At 49.6% G+C, this 21,430-nt stretch overlaps 2 protein-coding genes across 4 annotated transcripts in view; both read right to left on the bottom strand.

Annotated features, from left to right (window-relative positions):
- LOC102694156 (reelin) overlaps positions 1-15,561 on the bottom strand; it is a 168,564-nt gene extending 153,003 nt beyond the window's left edge. The window contains 1 exon segment of the mRNA XM_069192636.1: positions 14,424-15,561. Coding sequence (XP_069048737.1) covers positions 14,424-14,661 — 238 coding nt within the window. The 5' untranslated portion in view covers positions 14,662-15,561.
- Positions 15,562-19,229: 3,668 nt separating this feature from the next.
- The window catches only part of orc5 (origin recognition complex, subunit 5), a 41,860-nt gene continuing 39,659 nt past the window's right edge, over positions 19,230-21,430 (bottom strand). For all 3 annotated transcript variants that reach the window (XM_069192633.1, XM_069192635.1, XM_069192634.1), the window contains one exon: positions 19,230-19,587. In XM_069192633.1, the coding sequence (XP_069048734.1) occupies positions 19,542-19,587 (46 nt within the window). In that variant the 3' untranslated portion in view covers positions 19,230-19,541. The remainder of the gene's footprint in view (positions 19,588-21,430) is intronic.

Below are 21,430 nucleotides of genomic sequence, written 5' to 3'. Positions count from 1 at the left end.
CTCTGATCGGCAGACGTACTCTTAACTGCCTCGTGGCCAGGGCCCTGCACCACAGCGCTCTCCCATAGTCATCTCTCAGGAAGCCGGGCCAATGGCAAAACCCCCGTTCAGGGGTCAGAGTCAGAGAGCCCCTTCCAGCCCCCGGCAGGCTGCATAGACGTTAGAGATGATGATGGAAATGACAGCATGATGATACATTTTCTAGTCTTTCTAGTCTGTTCTTTTGTACTATTACAATAAATACAGCAAGCCGTCACCTCAAGGAACTGAGGTGCCAAGCTACCTAATATCATTGTGTTTCCTGGGCTACCTACAGACATTAAGTCATTAGCACAGTTTTTATTACAACCCACTGGTTTCTCCTTTAACCAATTGCAAAAGAAGAGACAGGTGAGATACCTTCAGACACCTCAAGCACACTCCACAGCTGAAACACTGTGTCTCTTCTTTCTTTTCAGCATGGAATAATCCTTTACCTGTTCCTTTGCAGCCTATGCATGCTGATGCAGCTACCTACAGTACTTGAACTCCCTAGTCCAATGATGGCCAATGAGCCCCATTCCCCAATGTATCAGTTCACTTCAATGGTTAAAGATCTGGGGCCAGACCGTCGATCACACTGATCTTGTCATCACCGACCTTTCTGTCCAGTACGAGAGCTCTGTAAATGGTTTCTGACAGGGTGTTACGGTTTTCATCTCACCTGTGATCTCAGTTTACCAGATCTGGCTGTGTTATTTCTTAGACCTTAAGAATGGCAAAATGACAAACTCCAAAGGACTGTGGCTCCCCAGGGCTGGACTGGGCCACCAAACCACCACAGACAGCTGCCCCAGCCAGAAGATAGGGTGCTGTTGGTCATGTTGTCCAACAGCCATGTTAGTTCATGAAGCAAAAACCCCATATTTGCAATATAAAGAATAAGACGTATAAAGGATAACAGGTTTCATGAAGCATTTTGTGAATGAATTTTTCCCCAATTTACAACCATTATCTTCATCTCTATTCACTGAGATCAGCAAAAGTATCACACGAGTCTAACACCAGACTTAGCCATGTGTAATAGATGTCATTGCTGTACACTGTATCACTTTTACTGTATACCATGCCTGCTCTGTGTATAGACACAGGTGAAAGGATGGGCCTGTGTAGCTGCTGTGGTGGCAGAGAATAGCTCTCACCTTCCTGTGATAAGTACCTATTAGCCTTCAGCAGTACCCGACAAAGCATTTACAAGAAAAAGCATCAGAATATTTCCTTGCCAATAAACAGACTAATTCATTAGAGCTTTCTCTGCCAGCAGTGGTGTGTAGGAGACCTGGGAAATCTATACTGTTAAGAGAGGGGAATTGATTTGTAATTAAAAGGCTGATTGCAGTAATGAAAAAGACCAGAGCTGTAACTACAATCTGATCAATCGGGAGCTCGTCCCCGAGGAGAAACAAGACTTAATCGCCCAGACCGCGCATAACAAGATTGTTCTTATTAAAGTAATTAATGCTTTACACCCCCTGTTTGGCCCTCGCTTGTCTTCCTAATGTTTAACGGCCACTTGAAGTCAATTCAGCACATTACTTCAACATTGCAGATCAAAGAGACACTAAAAGGATACAGAACAAGTGGAAATTAAAACCAGGTGCATTTAGGGCTGAAAACAGAAGACACTTGTTTTTAAAGAAAGAACAGTGCACGAAAATAATGGTCCCACCATCCCGACGATGCCAAACCCCTTGATTCTCTCAGGAAAAGACTTGATGAGACTCTGGAATTTCTAAGTTAATGGAGCAAAACAGGGTAAACGGTTGATACTTGTTTTACGATGTTAACATTACACATCAGAAACATTAAGCAGGTGGAATGTTGACCTGCATCCCCAACAACTTGCCCCGCGGGGATAGTAAAGACATCGAGGCTCTCTCTCTCACCTCACCTGTCTAGCCCAGCACTCCATGAACAACCTATTTAGAGCAGATTCTTTTTGAACAGAAAGCCAGAACACTGTATCTGTCTGAAATTATTCTTGAAAACCGCCAGTGCATTTCATGGTTCTCATGGGTACAGCTCTATCATTATCTCTGAAGTGCTGTCTAAACCACCTTCATGAGGAGAACGTCTCTTCAGCTGGTCTTCTGCTTCTGGGAGGGGATGAGTCTCAGAACCTTGGTCTTAGCTACAGTAAACGGGCCCAGGAAGATAAACCTGTCGTGACTGTGAAGCCAGTAGCCAGTGAGTGCGACCCAGGACTTAGAGAGGCCCTGAAAGTTCGCTACTGACAATCTCAAGAAGGGCCGGAGTCACATGCTCAGCAGGTTGTGTGTACCCCAGACTCTTCAAAGTACCAATAACCCTAACTTCCTGTTGTCAACTTCCATCTTCAAAAAGCAACGGTCTTGTCTTCTGTGCCGCACAGCCACAGGAGAGGACTGAAATGTAGGGGGTAAAACCCTGAGCTAAGGAGATCCAGAATCCATTGGACCAACGGGTGCTGCTCTTCCCCTTGGACCACAATTTCACACCTACACTCCAATATGAAATCTGGGGACAGTGGCTTTTCTGAAAAGATCAAGAGCTTTAAGCCCAATGTCCAAGCTCAAGGCCACTCTGGGCTTGTAACCACATAAGAAAGGTGACAAAAAAGAGGAGCCCATTTGGTCATGCTACTGTTTTGGCAACTGTAAAATAGCACTAAACTGACCCAAGGAGCTCGAGAGGAACCACGGTATCAGCTTCAACACTGTGACTGGGTAGCGTATCCCGTACTCTCACAACTCTTTTAGTAAAGAAGTGCCTCCTGTTCTCAGTTTTAAATGCACCTCCACACAGTTTCCACTGGTGCTCCCCGGTTTGTGTTGCACCCTTCAGCAGAAGAAACTCGCTGGGTTGTCTATGTCACTTCCTCGGAGGGTTTTGAACACCTGTATCATAGGTCTTCTCTGTGCGAGACTAAAACCGGTCAGTTCCTCCAGCCCATCAGTGCAGGATATTCCTTTAAGCCCCAGAATGTATCTGTTTGCTCTTCTCTGGAGGGATTCCAGAGCGATGAAACGGTTCTCCTTAATGTGCAAAGACATTTGGAATAATCTGAGGTGGAACGTGCTGTATAAATGTAAGGTATTATTATCACTATTATTATGCAAATGTGCAGCAATGAAAGAGTCAGGTACACCAGGGTGCCCACCTACAGTGTCGAAGAAAGACATAGCCTCCATCATAAGTCTCCACCACAGGCTCTAAGGTATGGCAATGTCTACCCTTTTCTATTGAGATATAATTTTAAAAAATAATTTGAAGCCATAAATGTATTTGTAAAAAAAAAATGACACTTCTGCAGGAGCTACAGTCCTTCATCTATAATGAGTCCTTCCAGTCAAGTCCCAGGGTGGCAGTACTGTTTCTTGCATATGAAGATGTTCAAGCAAGCGATGTCAGAACCGGTCTGCGGCACAGTGGGTGTGGAGAAAGGGGGCTGCTGGCGCTGCTGGCGCTGCCGGGCGCGGCGGGACATGGGGTGGCAATTGCAGAGGGGCGAAGTGAGAGCCAGTGCAATTACACACCCTGCACAGATACACAGCCGGGGCAGGGCTGCGCCTGAGTCACCTGCAGAAAGGGACCCGGGCTCAATGCACTGCCAGGGGATCGGATAATAAGGATTTACGCCTCCTTCTTGGAACATTTCCACTATAAACTGCAAATATTTTGATTTCCTAAAACAACCGCTCGGTTGGAAGACCCCAGGAGTAAAGTGAAGCACAGCTCACAGTACAGCCTGGTTTGCCTCAGTATTGTTTGTTGGTCACAGTTAAAACTTGAGTATTTTATACGGTGCTTTTTTTTCCCTCATGGTAAAGACCAAGGAACAACAGTGGAAAAAGCCAAAGGGTTCTTAAAATGCAGGCAAATGATTTCTCACTGCAGGGGGCTGGGATCACAGCAGAATCGATTTTATTTTTTTTTCTGGAGGGGACGCCTTATATCTTAGGCGTGTGTAAAATCTGCCATACCCAGTCCTGACACATTTTCTCCCCAGCTTACCACAACTCTCCTTTTGAAGAAAGGGAGCTGTGCAGCTCTTAATCTCATTGTAACACACGAAGTGTGCTTTTGTTGCGAGGACGTTAAACTGTTACATGCGGAGCTGAATGCTATCTGCACACAAGACATGGGGCCCCGAGCGGCGATTAAAGAGCCGTCTTTCTGAATGGAGGATTGGCGAAGGGGGCTTCTGGAGCGCGACGTATCCCAACACGTTTGACGCGTGTCTGTTCGAACAGGAGCTCCTCAAAACCCAGGCCCGTGAAATCTGAAGCAGTCAGATTGGCAGTGCTCCCAATGCAAATTTGAGAAAGGAAGCATGGGGGATAACATAGATTTGCACGGAAAGAACAGAAGTCTCCCTGCTGCACATGGCTTATTATCCAATACCAGAAGAGAGGCTAACCGAAAAGTTGAGCCTGGCGTAAAAGGTACTGTCATCAACTGCATGACACGAGTGAACGCTATAAACACGCCTTCATCAATTTACTTTGGAACAATGTTCTCTCGCATCAAAAAATTGATGACAACACAATTTTTGATTCCTCTTCTACCCGTAGAAGGCCAGCCAGAAATAAGGAATTGATCATTCTTGATAGAGTACTGTGAGCTTGCTTTCTGAGCGTACTCCACATGGGCTACACAACCATAAGGGCCTCTATATTTCACATTGTTCAATAACTCTGTAGACTGCGAAGTACCAGACTGGGTGAATAAGGTCAGCATGAGTAGGCTGCAGAATGAACAGGTAAAGATTTATTCCATGCTGAAAAGAGACAACATTTCGGCTGTGGATCCTTCTTCGGGCGTGAATCAGAACGAGACTCTTCTGGCAGCCCTGGGGAGTAGTGGCGAGGGCTCTGGTCTTGTGACTGAAAGGGTGGGGCACTGCTATTGTACTCCTGACCCAGGTACCTCAGTCAGATTGCTTCAGCGCAATACCCATCCATCCACCCACTTTCTAACCACTTCAGCCAATTCAAGCTCACGGGGGAGCCGGAGACTGTTCTGGTAAGCAACGGGGTGCAAGGCAGGACACACCCTGGACAGGACACAGACACAAACACACACACACATACCCAAAGCACCAGTGGAAACTGTGTGGAGGTGCATTTAAGACTGAGAACAGGAGGCACTTCTTTACTAAAAGAGTTGCGAGAGTACGGAATACACTACCCAGCCACAGTGTTGAAGCTGAGACCGTGGTTCCTCTCGAGCTCCCTGGGTCAGTTTAGTGCTATTTTACAGTTGCCAAAACAGTAGCATGACCAAATGGGCTCCTCTTTTTTGTAACCTTTCTTATGTGGTTACAAGCCCAGAGTGGCCTTGAGCTGGGACATTGGGCTTAAAGCTCTTGATCTTTTCAGAAAAGCCCATTAACCTACCAGCACATCTCTGGACTATGGAAAGAACCCCACATGAACACAGGGAGAACATACGAACTCCACACAGACAGCAAGCACCCCAGAAATTTAATCCAGGGTCCCATCACTGCGCCATCATACCACGTAATACAACCCCCCCCCATAAATGGACACAAGCGTTTGTTGCTTTGCATAAAAGTGTTAGCCAAATAAAATACTAATAGATTTCCAATACTGCATCACTGGAGCGCAGGGTGTTGTTTAAGGCTCCTTCAGCTCACTTCTAGACACACCACACCCGTCTGAATGAGGTCTTGTCTCACAGGGCGTCTCCTCAGTACTCTGCACTCCAGCTCGGAACGTGGACCTCAGCTCCAGGGGGGCTCCCTGTCCCCCTGCACATTGCTGGAGGGTGCTGGAAGAGGGAGGATGCAGTGCCAGTACCCTCCAGGGTCTCCAAAACACCCTCCCAAATCCCTGCCTTGCCGTTATCTAGCAGAGCAGAACAGTCTCGCCCAGCTCTCAAACACACACACACACACACGCTCGGTAAGTGCCTCTCGCTTTTCACCTTTGACGCACACACAGCGTTTTGAAAAATAAAACAGGAGGATAATTATGAGAGCCGGAACAGCCGCTGTGCTGGGTTTTTGTCTGCGTCCCCCAGATAAGGCTGGCACGGACAGCTGGCTGGTAATCTGCATGCGGACTGGCACATCCCGAGCTGTGCCCACACCAGCCTCATCCCCTGCACAGCTTGCACTGCCCCAGGCACCAGTTACCCCAGAAGCCCGTTACACAGCAGGGCACGTGCTGGACCGAGCGGAGTGCAGGGTCTTGGTCGAGCGGACCCCCTTGTCTGAGGGTAAACTCTGAAAAACTCCAGGACTCCGACACCTACCTCACACGGCTGCCTTAGTACACTCTTACATTTAGATTATAGACGTTGCTTAGTCCTTCTAAAACCTCTCTATTCATCTGCAGATTTCGGCTTTCCACATCTCTCTGTTCTCCTGTTCTCTGCGAGTTTGGGATCTCATTCTCACCTGCTTTATGCCCATTTCCTCCTGCGCCCCACCTCTTCTTAACTACTCTCCTTTTGTTCTCCTATGCTTTATTTATCTACTTTCCCTCTCTCCCTAACAACTGAAAAGGGCTCCAGAGGCAAAACGTTTCATTTCTTTACCTTTAAGCCTGGAATGAGCCTTTACCTGTGCCTACTGTATGTATAGCTTATACCCACACCTGATGGGCCGGCTAAAGCTGCTCTTGTACCAGTGTGTGTAGGGCTGCTCTGACACAGCTGACGTATCCAGTCGAGGCTGCTCATTTGAAGATGAGAGGCCTCTGCTGTCAAGACTACTGTAATTCGGACACATTTTAAAATCCCCGGGTAAGACTGCAGAACCACTTTCATGCAACTCCAACACAAAAACGAGGTTTTACATCTTAATACATGTATGCCCAGCTATAAATTCAAAGTTCACGTCAAATGTACAATATGTGTATTTGGTTCTGGTTTTGTACAGCGAGCCCGACGTCAGTTGTCTCAGAGGAGCCTTCTCCCTCAGCGAACCCGCACGACACCGTACGGAAAACCGCGGGAATTCGACTAACCAGCAGATGTGAGTACCCCGCCGCCACAGGGCCGTGGGGAAGATCCTCCCGAGGCGTGTTCCTGCTGTCCAGCCGTGCCCCCTCAGGAGGTACCTGGATGAGGTCCGGTCGCACCGAACCAGCCGGACCACAGCCTCCTTGTGGCCCCGTGACGCGCTTCCCGCCACACGCCGCTTTCCGGTTCCGGTAGTAACCGATTTTGATTCTGATCCGTTACAAAGCGGTCCCGCTTTAAATAGTGTGGTTTGGGGGGGGTTAAATTAATCTTTACTTTACGTTGTTCTAGTTTATTGACTTCCTATTGAGAAATATTGTTATTATCCTATTGTTGTTAGCGGTTTTTTTTTGTATGGACGTTTACATACGGATACGCACCGCGGCGATGTGGCCGACTGCGAGACCGGCGGGGGGGCGTCTCTCTCAAGAGACAACACCAGCAGAGTGGATTTCTGTCCCCGGAACCGCGTGTACGGAACAGAAAGAGAAAAAAAAACACTTAACACCCGATACGTTATGGGTTTTTTTTCTCTTTCTACCTCTGTACTACTTTTCAACGTTGAATTAACCTCTACTCGTTCGCGGGGCAGCCCGCGCGCAGAGGCTGCTTCCCGCTCCAAAGCGGGGGATTGGCCTCATTTAAAATGGAAGTTCATTTCAGCGGACTAAAAACACATTTTTAACAAGTCAACAGCTCGATGTCAGAATCTTTTGGAAGCTTTTTTTTTTTTTTACATTTTAAGAATAGTGTAATAAGCGAATGGGATATATTTTCCTCCGCTTTCGTGAGCTGTGTGTTTTTAACCGTGGCTGTCTTTAGAAAGGACGCGAGCAGCCTCTGTATTAAACCGATGCTTTAATTTCCGCCCCGTTGTTCAGCCGAGCGGAGACGAGCATCCAGAACGAAGGCAGCAGGCGGCGAAGGGAGGTCCCCCGTGAAGATAGCGGCACCGTGTGTGTGTGGGAGAGTGTGCAGAGGTCACCACTGGGTGACGGAGCGCCGTCAAAGCCGGGCCTCATCACCGCGGTCCTCCCTATCTGACAACCATGATGGATCACCTCGCACTCGGCCGACAGTGCGTGTGTGCGCGGGGAGGGGGAGAGTCACCGTGAGAGTGGGGATAATCCATCGCATTTGGAATTGAGAAGAACGCCTTGTTGCCCCTTGTACTGAAACCTTTGCAAGCTGTCGTGGAAACGCCTTATAAATAATAAATTAACGACAAGCATGTGTTTGACGCGAATCCGGACCGCGTTTAATAATTGTAATTCTGTGGGGATAACAAAGGGTTAAACGCAAATCTCTCTTCCCCCCCACCACCACTCCTGGTATGGAGAGGACAGACACAAAAGAATTCATATTTCGATCCAGAGCCAGGAGAGACTGGAGTGCTGTCTCACGGGAAATGGTGAACACACTCATGAACTCTGCTGGAGTTCAGTCTGAAACTCTCCGGTTATGAGCGGCGCTCTCGTCCAGCGGGGAACAGCGCAGCGTCAGAGCGGCGGTCCTCGCTGCGCACTCGGCAGAATCATCGGAGCTCCAACAATGAGTTTCGCCCCGGTCAGACCCAGCAGCAACACAGCTCTTCCCTTCCATAGCCTTCATTACACGGAGAGCTTTTTTTTTTAAAAAAAAAACCCAACAACATCTATTTTATAGATGCGTCGTTTACACATATACGAGATGTGTCATGTTTAAATGCAGGCTTTGTTTGCCCGATTCCACGCGTCTGTTGTACACGCCGAGCCCAGAGCTTTCCACTAGCGTGACGTTTCCACTGACTTGTCTGTATGCGCAGCCGGCCGTGTCCTTGACAACCTCGGCCAGTAGGGGTCCCTTCCTCATGACCACCCTGTCCACACCCTGCTGGGCCGCAGTTACAGTACGCTGTATTAGGCCATATGCATCAGCAAAGTTTTAGGGTTACTTGTCCGGATTTTCATTTGAATCATATCAATGCAAACTAACGAAATAAGAAACGCAAAAGTCATAAATACTGTACTGGAATTACAGGACGTGCCTTGACCAGCGCTGAAAATATTCCACGTTGCGTTTCAAAGAAAGTCGACTTTTGACACGTCTCTTCTTTTATGGAAGGAAAAGCCCTTAACAAGGTCACGGACAGCCATGCTAACATCGAAAAAAACAAAAAAAAAGGAATAAATATTCAGCCTCGTCCAAAAATAGCTTTGGTAGTTTGTGTTGCTTCAGTCACCTGACCTTTCATTGACACTTTCTGTGTCACTTCCACCCAGCAGATTAGAACTTGGGGCGCAGGCAGACGCGTGGTAAAATATAGCTGGGGCTCCCTGATGCTGAGCAGCACAGCCGGTGGGCCCTGGGCTTGAGGGCAGCTCTATCTGTTCAGCTCATTTGTAAAGTGTTGTATAGATTTCAGTAGATTATCTACCATTCGGAGGAGGTTCTTGAAAGAAGAGCATCCTGTACAGAGGGATACCCACAGTGTTTGCCTCCCTGTCTTCAACACAGCAGGGCCAAACATTTCCCAGCTTTTAGGCAGCGTCTCAAAGCCCTTCAGACCACAATTAACAGCGCCGGGATGGAGTGCCAAGACAAACGCACACTGGGTCTAGCGGTAGGAAACACCACGTTCTCCAGATATATGTACCAGTCCCTTGATGTTTTACCACTGAAAGTTGATGATCCAAAAATAACACAATTGTACATTCACCATATCTGGCTCAACTTCCCTTCAGGATCAATAAAGTCTTTTCTATCTATCATATAAAGGAAAGCAAGAAAAACTGCACGACCTATCAGTGTTGTATATTGCAACAAAAAAAAACAACTCTGTTGAAAATAACTGCACATTTTTTTAACTGTACCATGATCACCATTCTTCCAACCCTAGCAAACGATCGATTGATCTTCCTTTGCCTTTGAGAACATAGTGAAGGTGCTTCCTGTACCGTTGTGTTAGGTCTTGTTAGGCTTGTTAGGCTCTGGCTCATCTCAGCAGGACTTCTTGACTGCTCCATACATCATATGGTCCCATTTGACCTGGGAATGAGTTATCATTTGACAAACTACTGTCTCTTCTTTTTTAGGTTACCAAATTCTGGCAAAGACACCAGATCCATGAGGTCAACCTTGTTTGGTCGTCTTGGAGACACTGTATCTTGATGATGAATTTTTCATTTTTGAAGATTCTCCTAGGAATGTGGCCCTCGGGTGTGAGTTAGCATCCCAATCCAGTTTTCGGACCTCATATTTGGGTATTTTGTACCATGCCATTAACATTGAACAGCACCGTCAGTACTGGCATATCTGTTTTTGTAGCTGTTACACCAGTTGCCGAAGGCTGCTGATCTTTTGCTTTAGATCTTCAGACTGCTCTCTGACTCTGACACAAGTGGTTTGCTTCCGCGCAAAGCCTGTCCTCAAGTAGCCTGTGCTAATGAAGCTGACTTCGAGAAGCTTCTACGAGGTTTTCCGAGGTTCAGTGGAAGCAACCGGACGACTAAAACCTGCTGCCAAATGAAATCCATCTCATTTATTTTCAAAAGACACACAGAGTGTGTAGCAGCCCAGATAGACATCAGGTATTTAGAAAAATGTACAGTTAAAGCACTTTGGTCAAGACCACAACAGCAGCCTCCCTCTGGGGATCTGAGTCCAGGATCGGTACAGAGCTCCACACTGCTGTCCCAGGATTGCAAGAGCAGAACAAGGCCCCATTGCACTAGTTAGGGTACCGTCCATCGCGAGCGTAAGCTGTTCTAGGACCTACACATTTAGTGGCCTGCGAGTTTCAGACAGCCCCCGGAAGGAAAGCTTGGCAGCACTATGCCTCGCACCCATTCCTACAACTGGGCTCACTGGAACTCACAGGGCACATCATTATTCCACCTTCAGTTAACCATCCAGGAAGCCACTTTTTCAAGAGAGACCTCAAGAAGGCAGCGACAACAAGGCACACACCCAGACCCCCTCACTCACACACTTCAACAATAAACACACAGCCGTGCTGTGACCTGTGTGGGAACATTATGCTGGATGTAGTTGGCGGTCTCTCGGCCACGTCCGCTGTACGCAGGGCCTGAGCCTCCGTCAGCTCCAGCTGCAGGGAGGAAGTGTGGAGGAGCCGACCAGCCAGCTGGATCTTTTCTCTGTCATATACAGTACTCATCTGTTGTGCATAGCAGGACAGTATGTTTTAGACAGCAACCGATAATCAACAGCACTAGCAGCTGTTGTACATGTAGCAGTAGCAGCACTAGCAGGTGTTGTATTCATAGCAGTTACAGCAGTATCAGGTGTTGCACTTGTAGCAGTAGCAGCAGTATGAGGTGTTGTATTTATAGTAGTAACAGGAGTATCAGGTATTGTACTTGTAGCAGTATCAGCAGTATCAGGTGTTTTACTTGTAGCAGTAGCAGCAGTATCAGGTGCTGTACATGTAGCAGTAGTAGCAGTAGCAGGTGTTGTACTTGTAGCAATAGCAGCAGTATCAGGTGTTGTACTTGTAGCTGTAACAACAGTATCAGGTGTTGTACTTGTAGCTGTAACAGCAGTATCAGGTGTTGTACTGTGCAGCAGATGCAGTAACAGAATGTTATTTGCTACTTGGTTGTGGAATACTGTTCCCCTTGTTCTAACAATTCTCCATTATAAATAATCATGTTTCCCCAGTCCAAAGATAATGCATCCCTTTGAAAAAATATTCTCAGAAGTACCCCTTACACAAGTCTTCAAGGGGAAATGTTCCACAATTACTCCTGGACATCCACAGCCCTGCGGGGTTTGTAGTAGTCCATCAAAATAACCCACCACTGTGTGGCTGGAGAAAATGGCAGTTGAGAGCCACTAAACCAACAGCCGAGTCAGGTAAAGTACTGAGGATGTGTGGGGCTCAGGGGGTTGGTGCCTGCCAGTCTGGCCAGATCAGGGTTCCTGCATGGCGTGTCCAGGAGGTGTGCGTTGGGGGCACGCGCTGACACACGGCCCTGATCGCAGCTGGCTTGCCTGCCTTGAAACGGACAGGGCTTGACCAGTGGCACTTTGCTTGTCTTTGGCCATGCTCTTTGACCATTTTATTTTTAAAATTGAAACCCTAAACACGACACAGCCCTTATACAGTAATACTGCTATTTAATTTGACTTCTAATGGGGCTTTCATAAGGCAGTAATACAATATTGAAAGATAAAAGAATAATATTGAATCATCGGCACATATCATAGACAATTACATTTTTCATCCAGACAACAATGGCTGATCTAAAAAGCTGCATTAGAGCTACATGTTTGAACACAGAAACATCTGGGAATTCTGCTTGTTTCCATGGATCTGCAGATGCTTTCGTCTTCAATACAGTCACTGTGGACAGGACCTCACTCTTCCATGTCTTTTGGTGGACTGAGTGCTGTGGGGTTCAGTCACAGGATCACACGCAGTGACCAAGGGGCTGACCCACAGAACCACAGGGCCCGCCTGCCTCCCTGCAGCACAAAGTATCGTTGCCTTTAGAATGTCTGAAAAGGGACTATTGGGTTTGGGAGAGCACACGGTAGCAGGAATGGTCCGCAATCATTGTTCAGCACCAGTCGCCACCCCCCAGTAACACAACTATAAACGACTAAAGGGAGATTGGTCTGTGTCCAGCTGATGCCACTGTCCTAGACTGTCCAGAATATTTTTGGCCGCGTGTTTGTGTGTGAACGCGCGCCTGCAACTATCACAAAACGCTTTCCGCGGCAAACACAGGGAGGGAGGGTGTGTATTACGGGGCAGGATCAGACAGCACACACCCCCCCCCTTCTTTCAACACTCCCTCTGTCTCCATCTCCTCTCTCCTCTCTCTCATTCTCATTCAGAGGTGCATCCCAGGAGAGGCTACATGACATGTATTGGCCCCAGCAATGACAACGGAAACACCACCATCTCTTGTTAATCTTTCACTGCCCCCCCCTGCATTGTGAACCGAATCTCCCTCAGATGCAGCTGTGTTTCATGGAAAACAACTGTCTCCCCAGTATTGCCGGTATTTTGACCACTACGCGAGGAACAGTGCCAACACTCAGAGTTGACACTCTGCTCTGTCGGAGATTCAAGCGTGCTTTTTTTGTTCTTCAAGAATGACTGTTGCTGTCACAATTGTTGCTGAATCAGAGATGGATAAGCAGCACATGTATTTCCAGATAAAATCACTCTGCCTTTCCTCTGGTTCCTGCTGTATCTCCGTCTCTCTCCTGCTCCCCTCTCCCTCTCCCAGATGTCAGGGTACATCGTGGGGAAGGCTGTTCACGTCAAGTGGATACATCAGGTGTTTCCAAGGAGGAGACAACAGATATCCAACATCCAGAACAAGCATTTAGCATGACAGTTCCTCACTCCAACCCCTGACTCTCCACCTTTATTTTCCTCTAGTCATCTCAATTCATTTTGATTAAAAAAGTACTGTCACAGCTTCAGGAACAGATCACAAAAGGTGAAAACCTACAATTTATAAGGAAAGGTACAAACCCCTCTTTTGAGGTGCAATATTAATAAAGGATCAAGGAAGATAACAAAGAGATGTCCAGGACGCACTCTCCTGCTCCCTGTCTCTGCTGTCAGTGTGCCGACAGCACTCATCCCTGTCCTCATCCTGACGGCTCTCTCCGGGCTGTACGGGTTTGGTAGTGGGAATCCAGAAGTATTCCCGCAAAATAGTATAGCGGGAAATCATTATATCGCTTTTTCTTTCTTTGCACATCTCTCTCGACTCTGAACGGTGTTCAGCGTCTGAGGTCTTGCAGTTTTGCCTCAGGACTGCACTCCTACACAGAGCACCAATACCAACTCAAAGCTCAACAGCAGCAGTGCTTGGAATACCAATAATATGAATAATCATCTTTATTGTATTCCAGTTTTTAAACTAAAGGCGCTTGTTTGCTACCATTTTTTTGGAGCATTTTGAACACAGAAGATGAGAGTGAGGCGGTGAGGTTCACCAACTGTTACAGCACCAACAGCTCCCCAAAAAACTGCACAGTCTGTCGTGCACCAGCCTGCTCAGCCCTGAAGTCTCCCCTCGTGTTTTCAGAAACAAGCCGCGCTGCCTCAGCTCTTAAAAATGACAATTCCTGTCCTCTCATTCCCTTCTGTGCATGTGCACATCCATCGTAGTGGTGTGGGAGTGTGAGGAGAACACAGAGCATTTTATCATCGCTGGTTTCACAGAGGCTTTTAAAACATAAAAGACGAGCAGGTCAAGTCGCTTGACCAGCAACACACACTGTTCCACTGTGGGAGCTACAGCCCCCCAGCATCACACACACACACACACACACACACACACACACGTTGCACAATGCACTACTTTCCATTCTGAGACCGGAAACAAAAAGACACACAAATCCGTGCTGTCCTTCGCTCCTATGTCTGCAAGCCTTTTTGGGGTACTCACCATGGTACTCGTGTCCCGGAATGTACGTGGTGGGGTTCCCGGCGATCTGCAACGTGATCAGCACCTCTCCCGAGTCTATGCCCCCCTCCAGCTCCCCGTGATGCGTGCACAGGAAGAAGAAGGGGTTGAAACGGGGGTAGAAGCCTGCAGGGGGGGTCCCCAAATCCGCATGGCTCCTCCCCAGCGCCAGGGCCAGGAGGGCGTAAGTCAGGGCTGCCCCCGGGGCTAAGAGCGCCATCCCCCCAGGAGAGACACGCGGCGCACCCCACACAGAACGAGGGAGAGGGAGAGAGAGGTGTGCTGGGGTGGAAGGAAGGCAGAGTCCCCCAAGAGGGACCGAGGGAGACCCCACACAGACAAGAGTTGGCTCGCCGGAGAGAGTAGGGGTGCCTACAGCTGACTGGGTCGGAGTGAGTTTGCAGCCCAAGCTGGCTTGTAGTGCTGGCTGGCACTGACTAGCCTGCCTCTTCTCCCCACTCGCAGGCTGGCTCCCTGACTGACTGACCGACCGAAAGAGTGAGTCTGGCTGGTCACTGCCTCCTTCCTCTCTCCCTCCAGTAGCTGGGAGTTGAGAGCCTGTCTGCGCTGTCCTGCTCAGCTCTTAAATACCCAGCCTATCCCCCCCCCCCTCTGCCCTCCCTCTCCGTGCAAACACCAGCCCCACACGTGCAGTAGAGAGAGAGAGCAAGACACCTCCCTCCACTCATCCCTCCCTCTTTCCTCAGTCTGTCATTCTCTCCCTGCCTCTACCCTATCTTTATCTCCCTATCACTCCCTGTATTTTGTTTCTCTCCAAATTCCCGACATCGTCTCCCGCCTGCCTGCTCGCTTCTTTCACTTGTTCCCTTGCAAGCCCTGTCTGCCAGCGTTTCAGCACTTCTTTCAGCCAAGTTTCCCGATCCGCCTCTCTTTGCCTCTCTCGTTCGTCCTTTCTTCTCTTTCCCTCCAGGCTTCTCTCTTCCTCTCCTCCCTGGTGTCACACCTCCTCCCCCCGTATCCTCTCACCTCGTTCTGCCTTCGCGCTGCTTTCTGTGACGATGCCTCTCTCTTCCTCTCCTTCTCTGGGCCCAGCTTCATGTTTCTTTTCTTCCTCCTTTTTTTCCATCCGATATTCCAAACTTCACTCCCTCTCTCCCCCCTCCCTCTCCCTCTGTTCTGAATTAACTCGCCACTCCAGCAGCACTTTCTCCGCTGATAATAGTGTTTACCCCTCTCTCTCCAGCTCCCTAAATATCTTCCTTGCTCACCAGCGTGCAGCCATCTGCTCTGTAGCTCCTTCTTTTTCCCTGTCTCCGAGAGGAGACAGCCCGTTTCCCTCATTTTCCAGCAGGTCTGGCTCTCCAGCCCCAGCTCTCTCAATTCCACTCTAAAAAGACACAGAAAAAGGCTCTTGATGAAGAAACCCGAGGGCTGCACACAGCCGGATGCCCTAGGGACACCTGTGTTCTGCAGCCAGTGGATGGTAATGAGGAATGGGGCTCGGCTCGGGCATGGTCAGCCTGAACAGACTGGGCCCAGGTTTGCGAATTCCACAGGCTCAAACCCCTTCTTGCAGCTCTCTCCCCCATTTCTTTATTTTTAACTCTTCTGCCTGTCACTCCTGAGCCCCGACACAACTCGAACTGAAACAGTCACAGAACAGATTGCATTCATTTCAGGGGGTTGGGGACATTGGTGGAGGGCAACATGAAGGCATAGCACTGAGCTGCCTTACAGTTCAAGGGTCTCGCATTTCATTTCAGTCCCTGGCATCTGTCTGTGTGGTGCTTGCATGTTCTCACCGTTGTGTTGTGAGGCATTTCCTTCTTGTTGTTCTTTTCTTCTGTGTGAAAGACAAGTGCACTCTCACTCCATGCCACAGACTTTACCAGGATTACTGGATACGAGAATACCACTAGATAGTTGGTTACTCCCGGAGGGCCGATGAGTGGGTGAATCCAGGACGTACCACTCTTGTGGGTTAAGAGGGGTGCGTGTATTTATGTGTGGCAGAGGGGAGTCATCTGGCGTCACACAACTTTCCCCCCCCTTTCCTCATCCAAACCCAGGACCTGAGCCAAGAGCACCAGACCCCCCAGAACATGTGACACAGCCAAACTTGTCTGTGACGGATTTTCAGGCCAGCCCAGAAGAACATGCAGCTGAAATAATGGAGTCTGTGTGCCAGGGAGGGAGGAAGAGGTACACACACTGGCACACCGGGCACACAATATGGTCTGATGACAGCAGGCTGCCCTCCAGTCTTCATCCTTTTCCCAGCAGCCCCTGCTGTCCTATGGGTCATGTGACAGAGAGCTGCAGCATGGTGAGGCACTGAGAAATCGCTAGAAGCAGGGTATCCTTAACACAAGATTTATTCTCCATGCACAAGCTGATCTGAATTTCTCAAAACATTCTGCAGATTTGTCAATAGATTTATGTGAAGCACGGGCATATTTAAGTTTCTTTGTATTGCACAGACGTACTGATGATGATAAATACAGAGTGTTCGTTTCTTAGTATTTTAACAGCCGGGTGACTGGATGCTTTAGTGTTGTGGATAAATTGGACAGGTTGCATTTAAGAAAACAAAACAAAAGACACTATTCAAGGGGCAGCAGCAGCAATGGACAAATACAGAGTATATTATTTGATATATTATGCTGTTTTGAAGACATAAAAAAATCCTCTTGGAAAAAAAATGAATTCTGAAATTGCAGGTAGCAGTCATTTAAGGATTGCAAGTTGGGTAATGGACAGTAAAGAGAGTGCAGATAATGGGGCTGTTCCTCAAATCGGAGAGGAATTAGTGAAGTAAAAAAGCTGTTAAATTGGTCCCAATAGATCGATAATGAGCTGAATGAGGCTGGTAGGACCTGCAGGCACCCTGTACGACCACAATCGCTCACTCTGTTCAAGAGTCTGGCACAGTCAGGAAACTAGTACGCTGGCAATACCGAAACAGAAACCCTTTAGCCGAACAGAAGGAAGTTGAAAAGGATTTTACATAGAATTAGACCATGCAAGCATGGCACAGCAGATGACGGTGGATATAGGCAAGTGCCCAGAATTAGAATGTTACAGCAGTGAACATTAAAACCACAGATTTAAAATGGGAAACTGCTGTGAATGATGAGTTTATTTACAGTACCTATATTAAGTCTGTCCCTCCTTTCCAATGTAACGCCTTTTGTGGCCTAACAGCCTGAAATTAAGACACATTAAATCGAAACGTATTTTACTTTTTACTTACACATCGTAACACAATCTCCAGGTGAAAATACACAATTCCACATCAAAACCTAGAAAATGGGTTGGATAAGTGTCCACACCCCTGAGGTAGTACTTGGCGAAAGCACCTTCTGCTTGAATTACAACTTTAACTCAGTTTGGATAAGGCTGTACCAACATAGCACACCTACAATTGCCCAGATGTACATCTTCTAAACAATGTGTAGAAGCGTAGAAAATGCAAAATCGGTTTGGATATACTGTAAAGTACAGAATTTAATCAAGGGATGGTGTATTAAAATTAAATTTGAACAATACTATAGTAAGGCCTCAGTCAACATAATGTGTACAGTTTTGGTCACCACATTATAAAGAAGCGACACAAGTATCTGGAATCAGTCCAGAGAAGGACAATGCAGCGCAATCTGTGGCTTGAAGGAACGTCCTACTGTACACTGACAGGCTAATAGAACTGAATCTTTCTGCTGTTGACCAGAGAAGACTAGGAGGGGGATCTTATTCAGTATTCAGAATCATCAAAGGCAACCCAGAGTATACTTTCTTCAGAGCGAACAGCGCAGCACGAACCCCAGGGTTCCAACTTCCTCACGTTCTCACGGACCCGAGGGAAATGTCCGCGTGCTCCGCGCAGGAGACGGCTGCAGTGCTGGGCGGCCTCCCGCAGGGCCTGAAGCAGACGCTCGTGCAGCAGGCTGACAGCTCACGTACACCGCAGGTTCAGGCCTGCACCAGGAGCGCCGGACACGTCCATTGAGCCGGGGAGACGGCGGACAGATGGGCCCACGGAGCTGTTCAGTGCGCGCGGGGCTCCAGTGGGGCCGCTGGGAGAGGTGACGGCCCCAGCTCTGGCGCAGGTTCAGGGACCAGTGGGAGCCCCGCGCGGCTCACAGATCCGGAGGGGGGGGCCCGGCGCGATTCCGTGCGCCGCTTTCCCACGCGGGGCTGGCAGCGCAGGAAGCTGGCAGGCGGCTTTGTGTGTGTGTGCGCGCGGGCGTGGAGGCGAGTCAATGGAGGGGCTCCCGGGCCGGTGCTGATGGACAGCTCCCCGCCAGCCACACAGAACACTGCGCCCTTTCATCGAGCAGCGGCGCCGACAGAAACGCTTTGAAGAACGCTCGCGTGCTCGGGGACCACTGCAGAAGCAACAGGGGCTTTACAGCAATGCAGTGCCCAGTGCTTCTTCATCAGCAAAGTAAAGCACCACTGCCATAAACTGGCCTCAAGCCCCATGTTAGATCATGGGGCAGAGTACTCCCATACACCTCCGCACCAGGACTAGGCACAGACACAGCAGATACAGGAGCGACTGTGGTCAGTGCCCGGGCCTGGCAGGGTCTCGGTGAAGTCTGAGCCCCGATGGACCACCTGGCCTCTTCCTGCTTCCAAGGCTGAGGACAGCGAGACAGTTCCACAGTTAAGCGCAGGGCAATGTAGTTTAAGACAGTGCTAGAGCAGGCCGGCAACAGAGGAGACATTCTTCAGGGGCACCAACAAGAAGACGTTTGCGAGGCTTTAATGTGGAGTTGTGGGCACCACGGCTGTCACATGATTGAGGAATAAGTGTTATATTTCAGGTCAAGAGGAATGTGAACAGTTTATTTATTCGGTATATACACATCTTCAAGCACGCATCTTACAACAAACGCTCGTCCAGGTCAGCAAGATTAGGAAATGTGCCCCGGGGCGGGTCACTTAACGCGACCAGAGAACCCTCCCAGTGGCGGCGCGACGCGCACGCGGTCCCACAGGGAGAGAGAACGGAAGTCCGCGAGAGGAGAGGTCAGCCGGGGATAAGCGCCAGCCGCAGGGCAGCTCGCCCTCCTGACTCCGGCTCTCCGCCGCGGACAGCCCCAGCCCCCTGCCCCGCCCGTCGCCATGGAGACGGGGTCACAGGAAGTCATACAGGTACTTCACGATGTCGAACCCGACAGTCCTGAGGGGAGAGGGGAGAGAAGAGGGGAATTAGGGGGAGGGGCGGGGAAGAGGGTTGTGCGAGAGAGCTGCTTTCTCCTCGGGGAACGCTGCCAGATAGGACCGCACTCCTTCCCCTGCTGCAACACCCTGGGGGCCAGCTTGAAGTAGTGGTGAAGCCTCTGGGCCATGACTGGCAGGTTGCGGGTTCAAGTCCCTGCTGCAAATACTGAAGGTGCTTTTCACGGTGGCTCTGTGGCTCTGGATCTGTGGCTGGGAGGTTGCCGGTTCAAATCCCACGGCCGGCAGAATCAACTTCATGGGGCTCCTAAGCAAGGCCCTTAACCCCAATCGCTCCGGGGGTGCTGTATAAATGGCTGACCCTGCGCTCTGACCCCAAGCTTCTCTCCCTGTCTGTGTGTCTGATAGTGACCAATTCCTACTACAAGAAGTTGTATATGGCCAATAAACTTTCCTATGATAAGTGGGGGGAGTGAGTCCACTTCACGTTGAGCTCTGGCCTGATGAGAGACTGGCTCTGGTATGGACTTTAGCTTTCTTACCGCATCTCACTCCTCCTCCAGCCTGTTCTACAGGCTTGCCCTGCTGGGGCAGGACCGCCTTACAGCAAAGGGCTCAGGTACGGAGGCCACTCCCTGCCAGTACATGTGTTGTGATCCGGGGCTCTCCTGCAGCAGCTCCGGAGGTCAGGCCGTCCCCTTTCTCAGCACTGACCTCAGGGGTGAGGGTGTGTCTTGGCAGGCAGGCGTACTCACAGGATGCCCACGGCACAGAGATTTCTAACTTACACTCATGCCACCCACGGGAAATATTCCGCTGCTTGGCTTCCGAAGAACAAGCTGATCGTCCAAGAGCAGCTCAGAAAGCCGGAAATGGACCACACGTCTCCGCAATGGGAATCTGACTGGCCGCCTGCGTGTGTTCATGTCCGTGTCCTTGGCCACCCCCAGCAGCCCGTGAGCCGTGTTCCCTGTCCACGGTGACCCAGGCCCCACACGCATCCATCACGCCAGACTGTGCCCCAGGCACCTGTCCCCGTGTGCTGGAACAGGCGTGGGAAAAGCCACCTGCTTCCAGCACACACATCCAGGATGGCCAAGGAACGCAGGGGAAAAACTGCGCAGGTACCGGCCCGTGAGTTTAACAGGGGCTGGAGCCTGCCGCCGCCTCCCACCATAGACTGAACCTCGCTGAGCTCCTTCAGCTGCTGTCCTTCAGCGGAGTAACAGAACTGGCTGTCCAGCTGGAATACTGAAATATTAACAGCCCTCGCCAGCTGGCGCAGCATTTACTAACCTCCTGCGACACGCACGCACCTGAAGAAGACTTATGAGCATGAAGATAAGATAAGATCACATTATTAGCCATATACAATTTCTTGCATTAGGAATTTGTCTTTTCGCAGACCCCAGGTTGCTCTCCATGAGGCACAGACAGGGAGAGAGAAGCTTGGGGTCAGAGCGCAGGGTCCGCCATTGTACAGCGCCCCTGGGGCAGCTGGGGTTAAGGTCCTCGCTCAGGGGCACAACAGAGTAGGATTCCTCTGCCGGCTGCGGGATTTGAACCGGCAACCTTCCAGCCCCAGGCGCAGATCCTGAGCCACAGAGCCCCCGCTCCGCCCTAAGGAGTACATCCACAGTAGAGTATCCAGTAACTAGTGCATCCAGAATGAATCTCTTCTTGTTCCTTGGAAGTTCAAACCTGTAATATATAATAAGCCTGTACCCCACGCCAGCTCCCCAGACGCTCTCCAGCGTCTCACCTCGTACCGGTGTCCAACGGGAGGCCCGCCGCACCAGACGTTTTCAATGCACCCTCGGCAACCCCCAACAGTGCTCCCCAGC

This window comes from Lepisosteus oculatus, chromosome 7, assembly GCF_040954835.1.
Source record: "Lepisosteus oculatus isolate fLepOcu1 chromosome 7, fLepOcu1.hap2, whole genome shotgun sequence".
NCBI classification, from domain to species: Eukaryota; Metazoa; Chordata; class Actinopteri; order Semionotiformes; family Lepisosteidae; genus Lepisosteus; species Lepisosteus oculatus.
The sequence above is the reverse complement of the archived record's forward strand: the minus strand, read 5'-3'. Positions and strand labels throughout refer to the sequence as shown.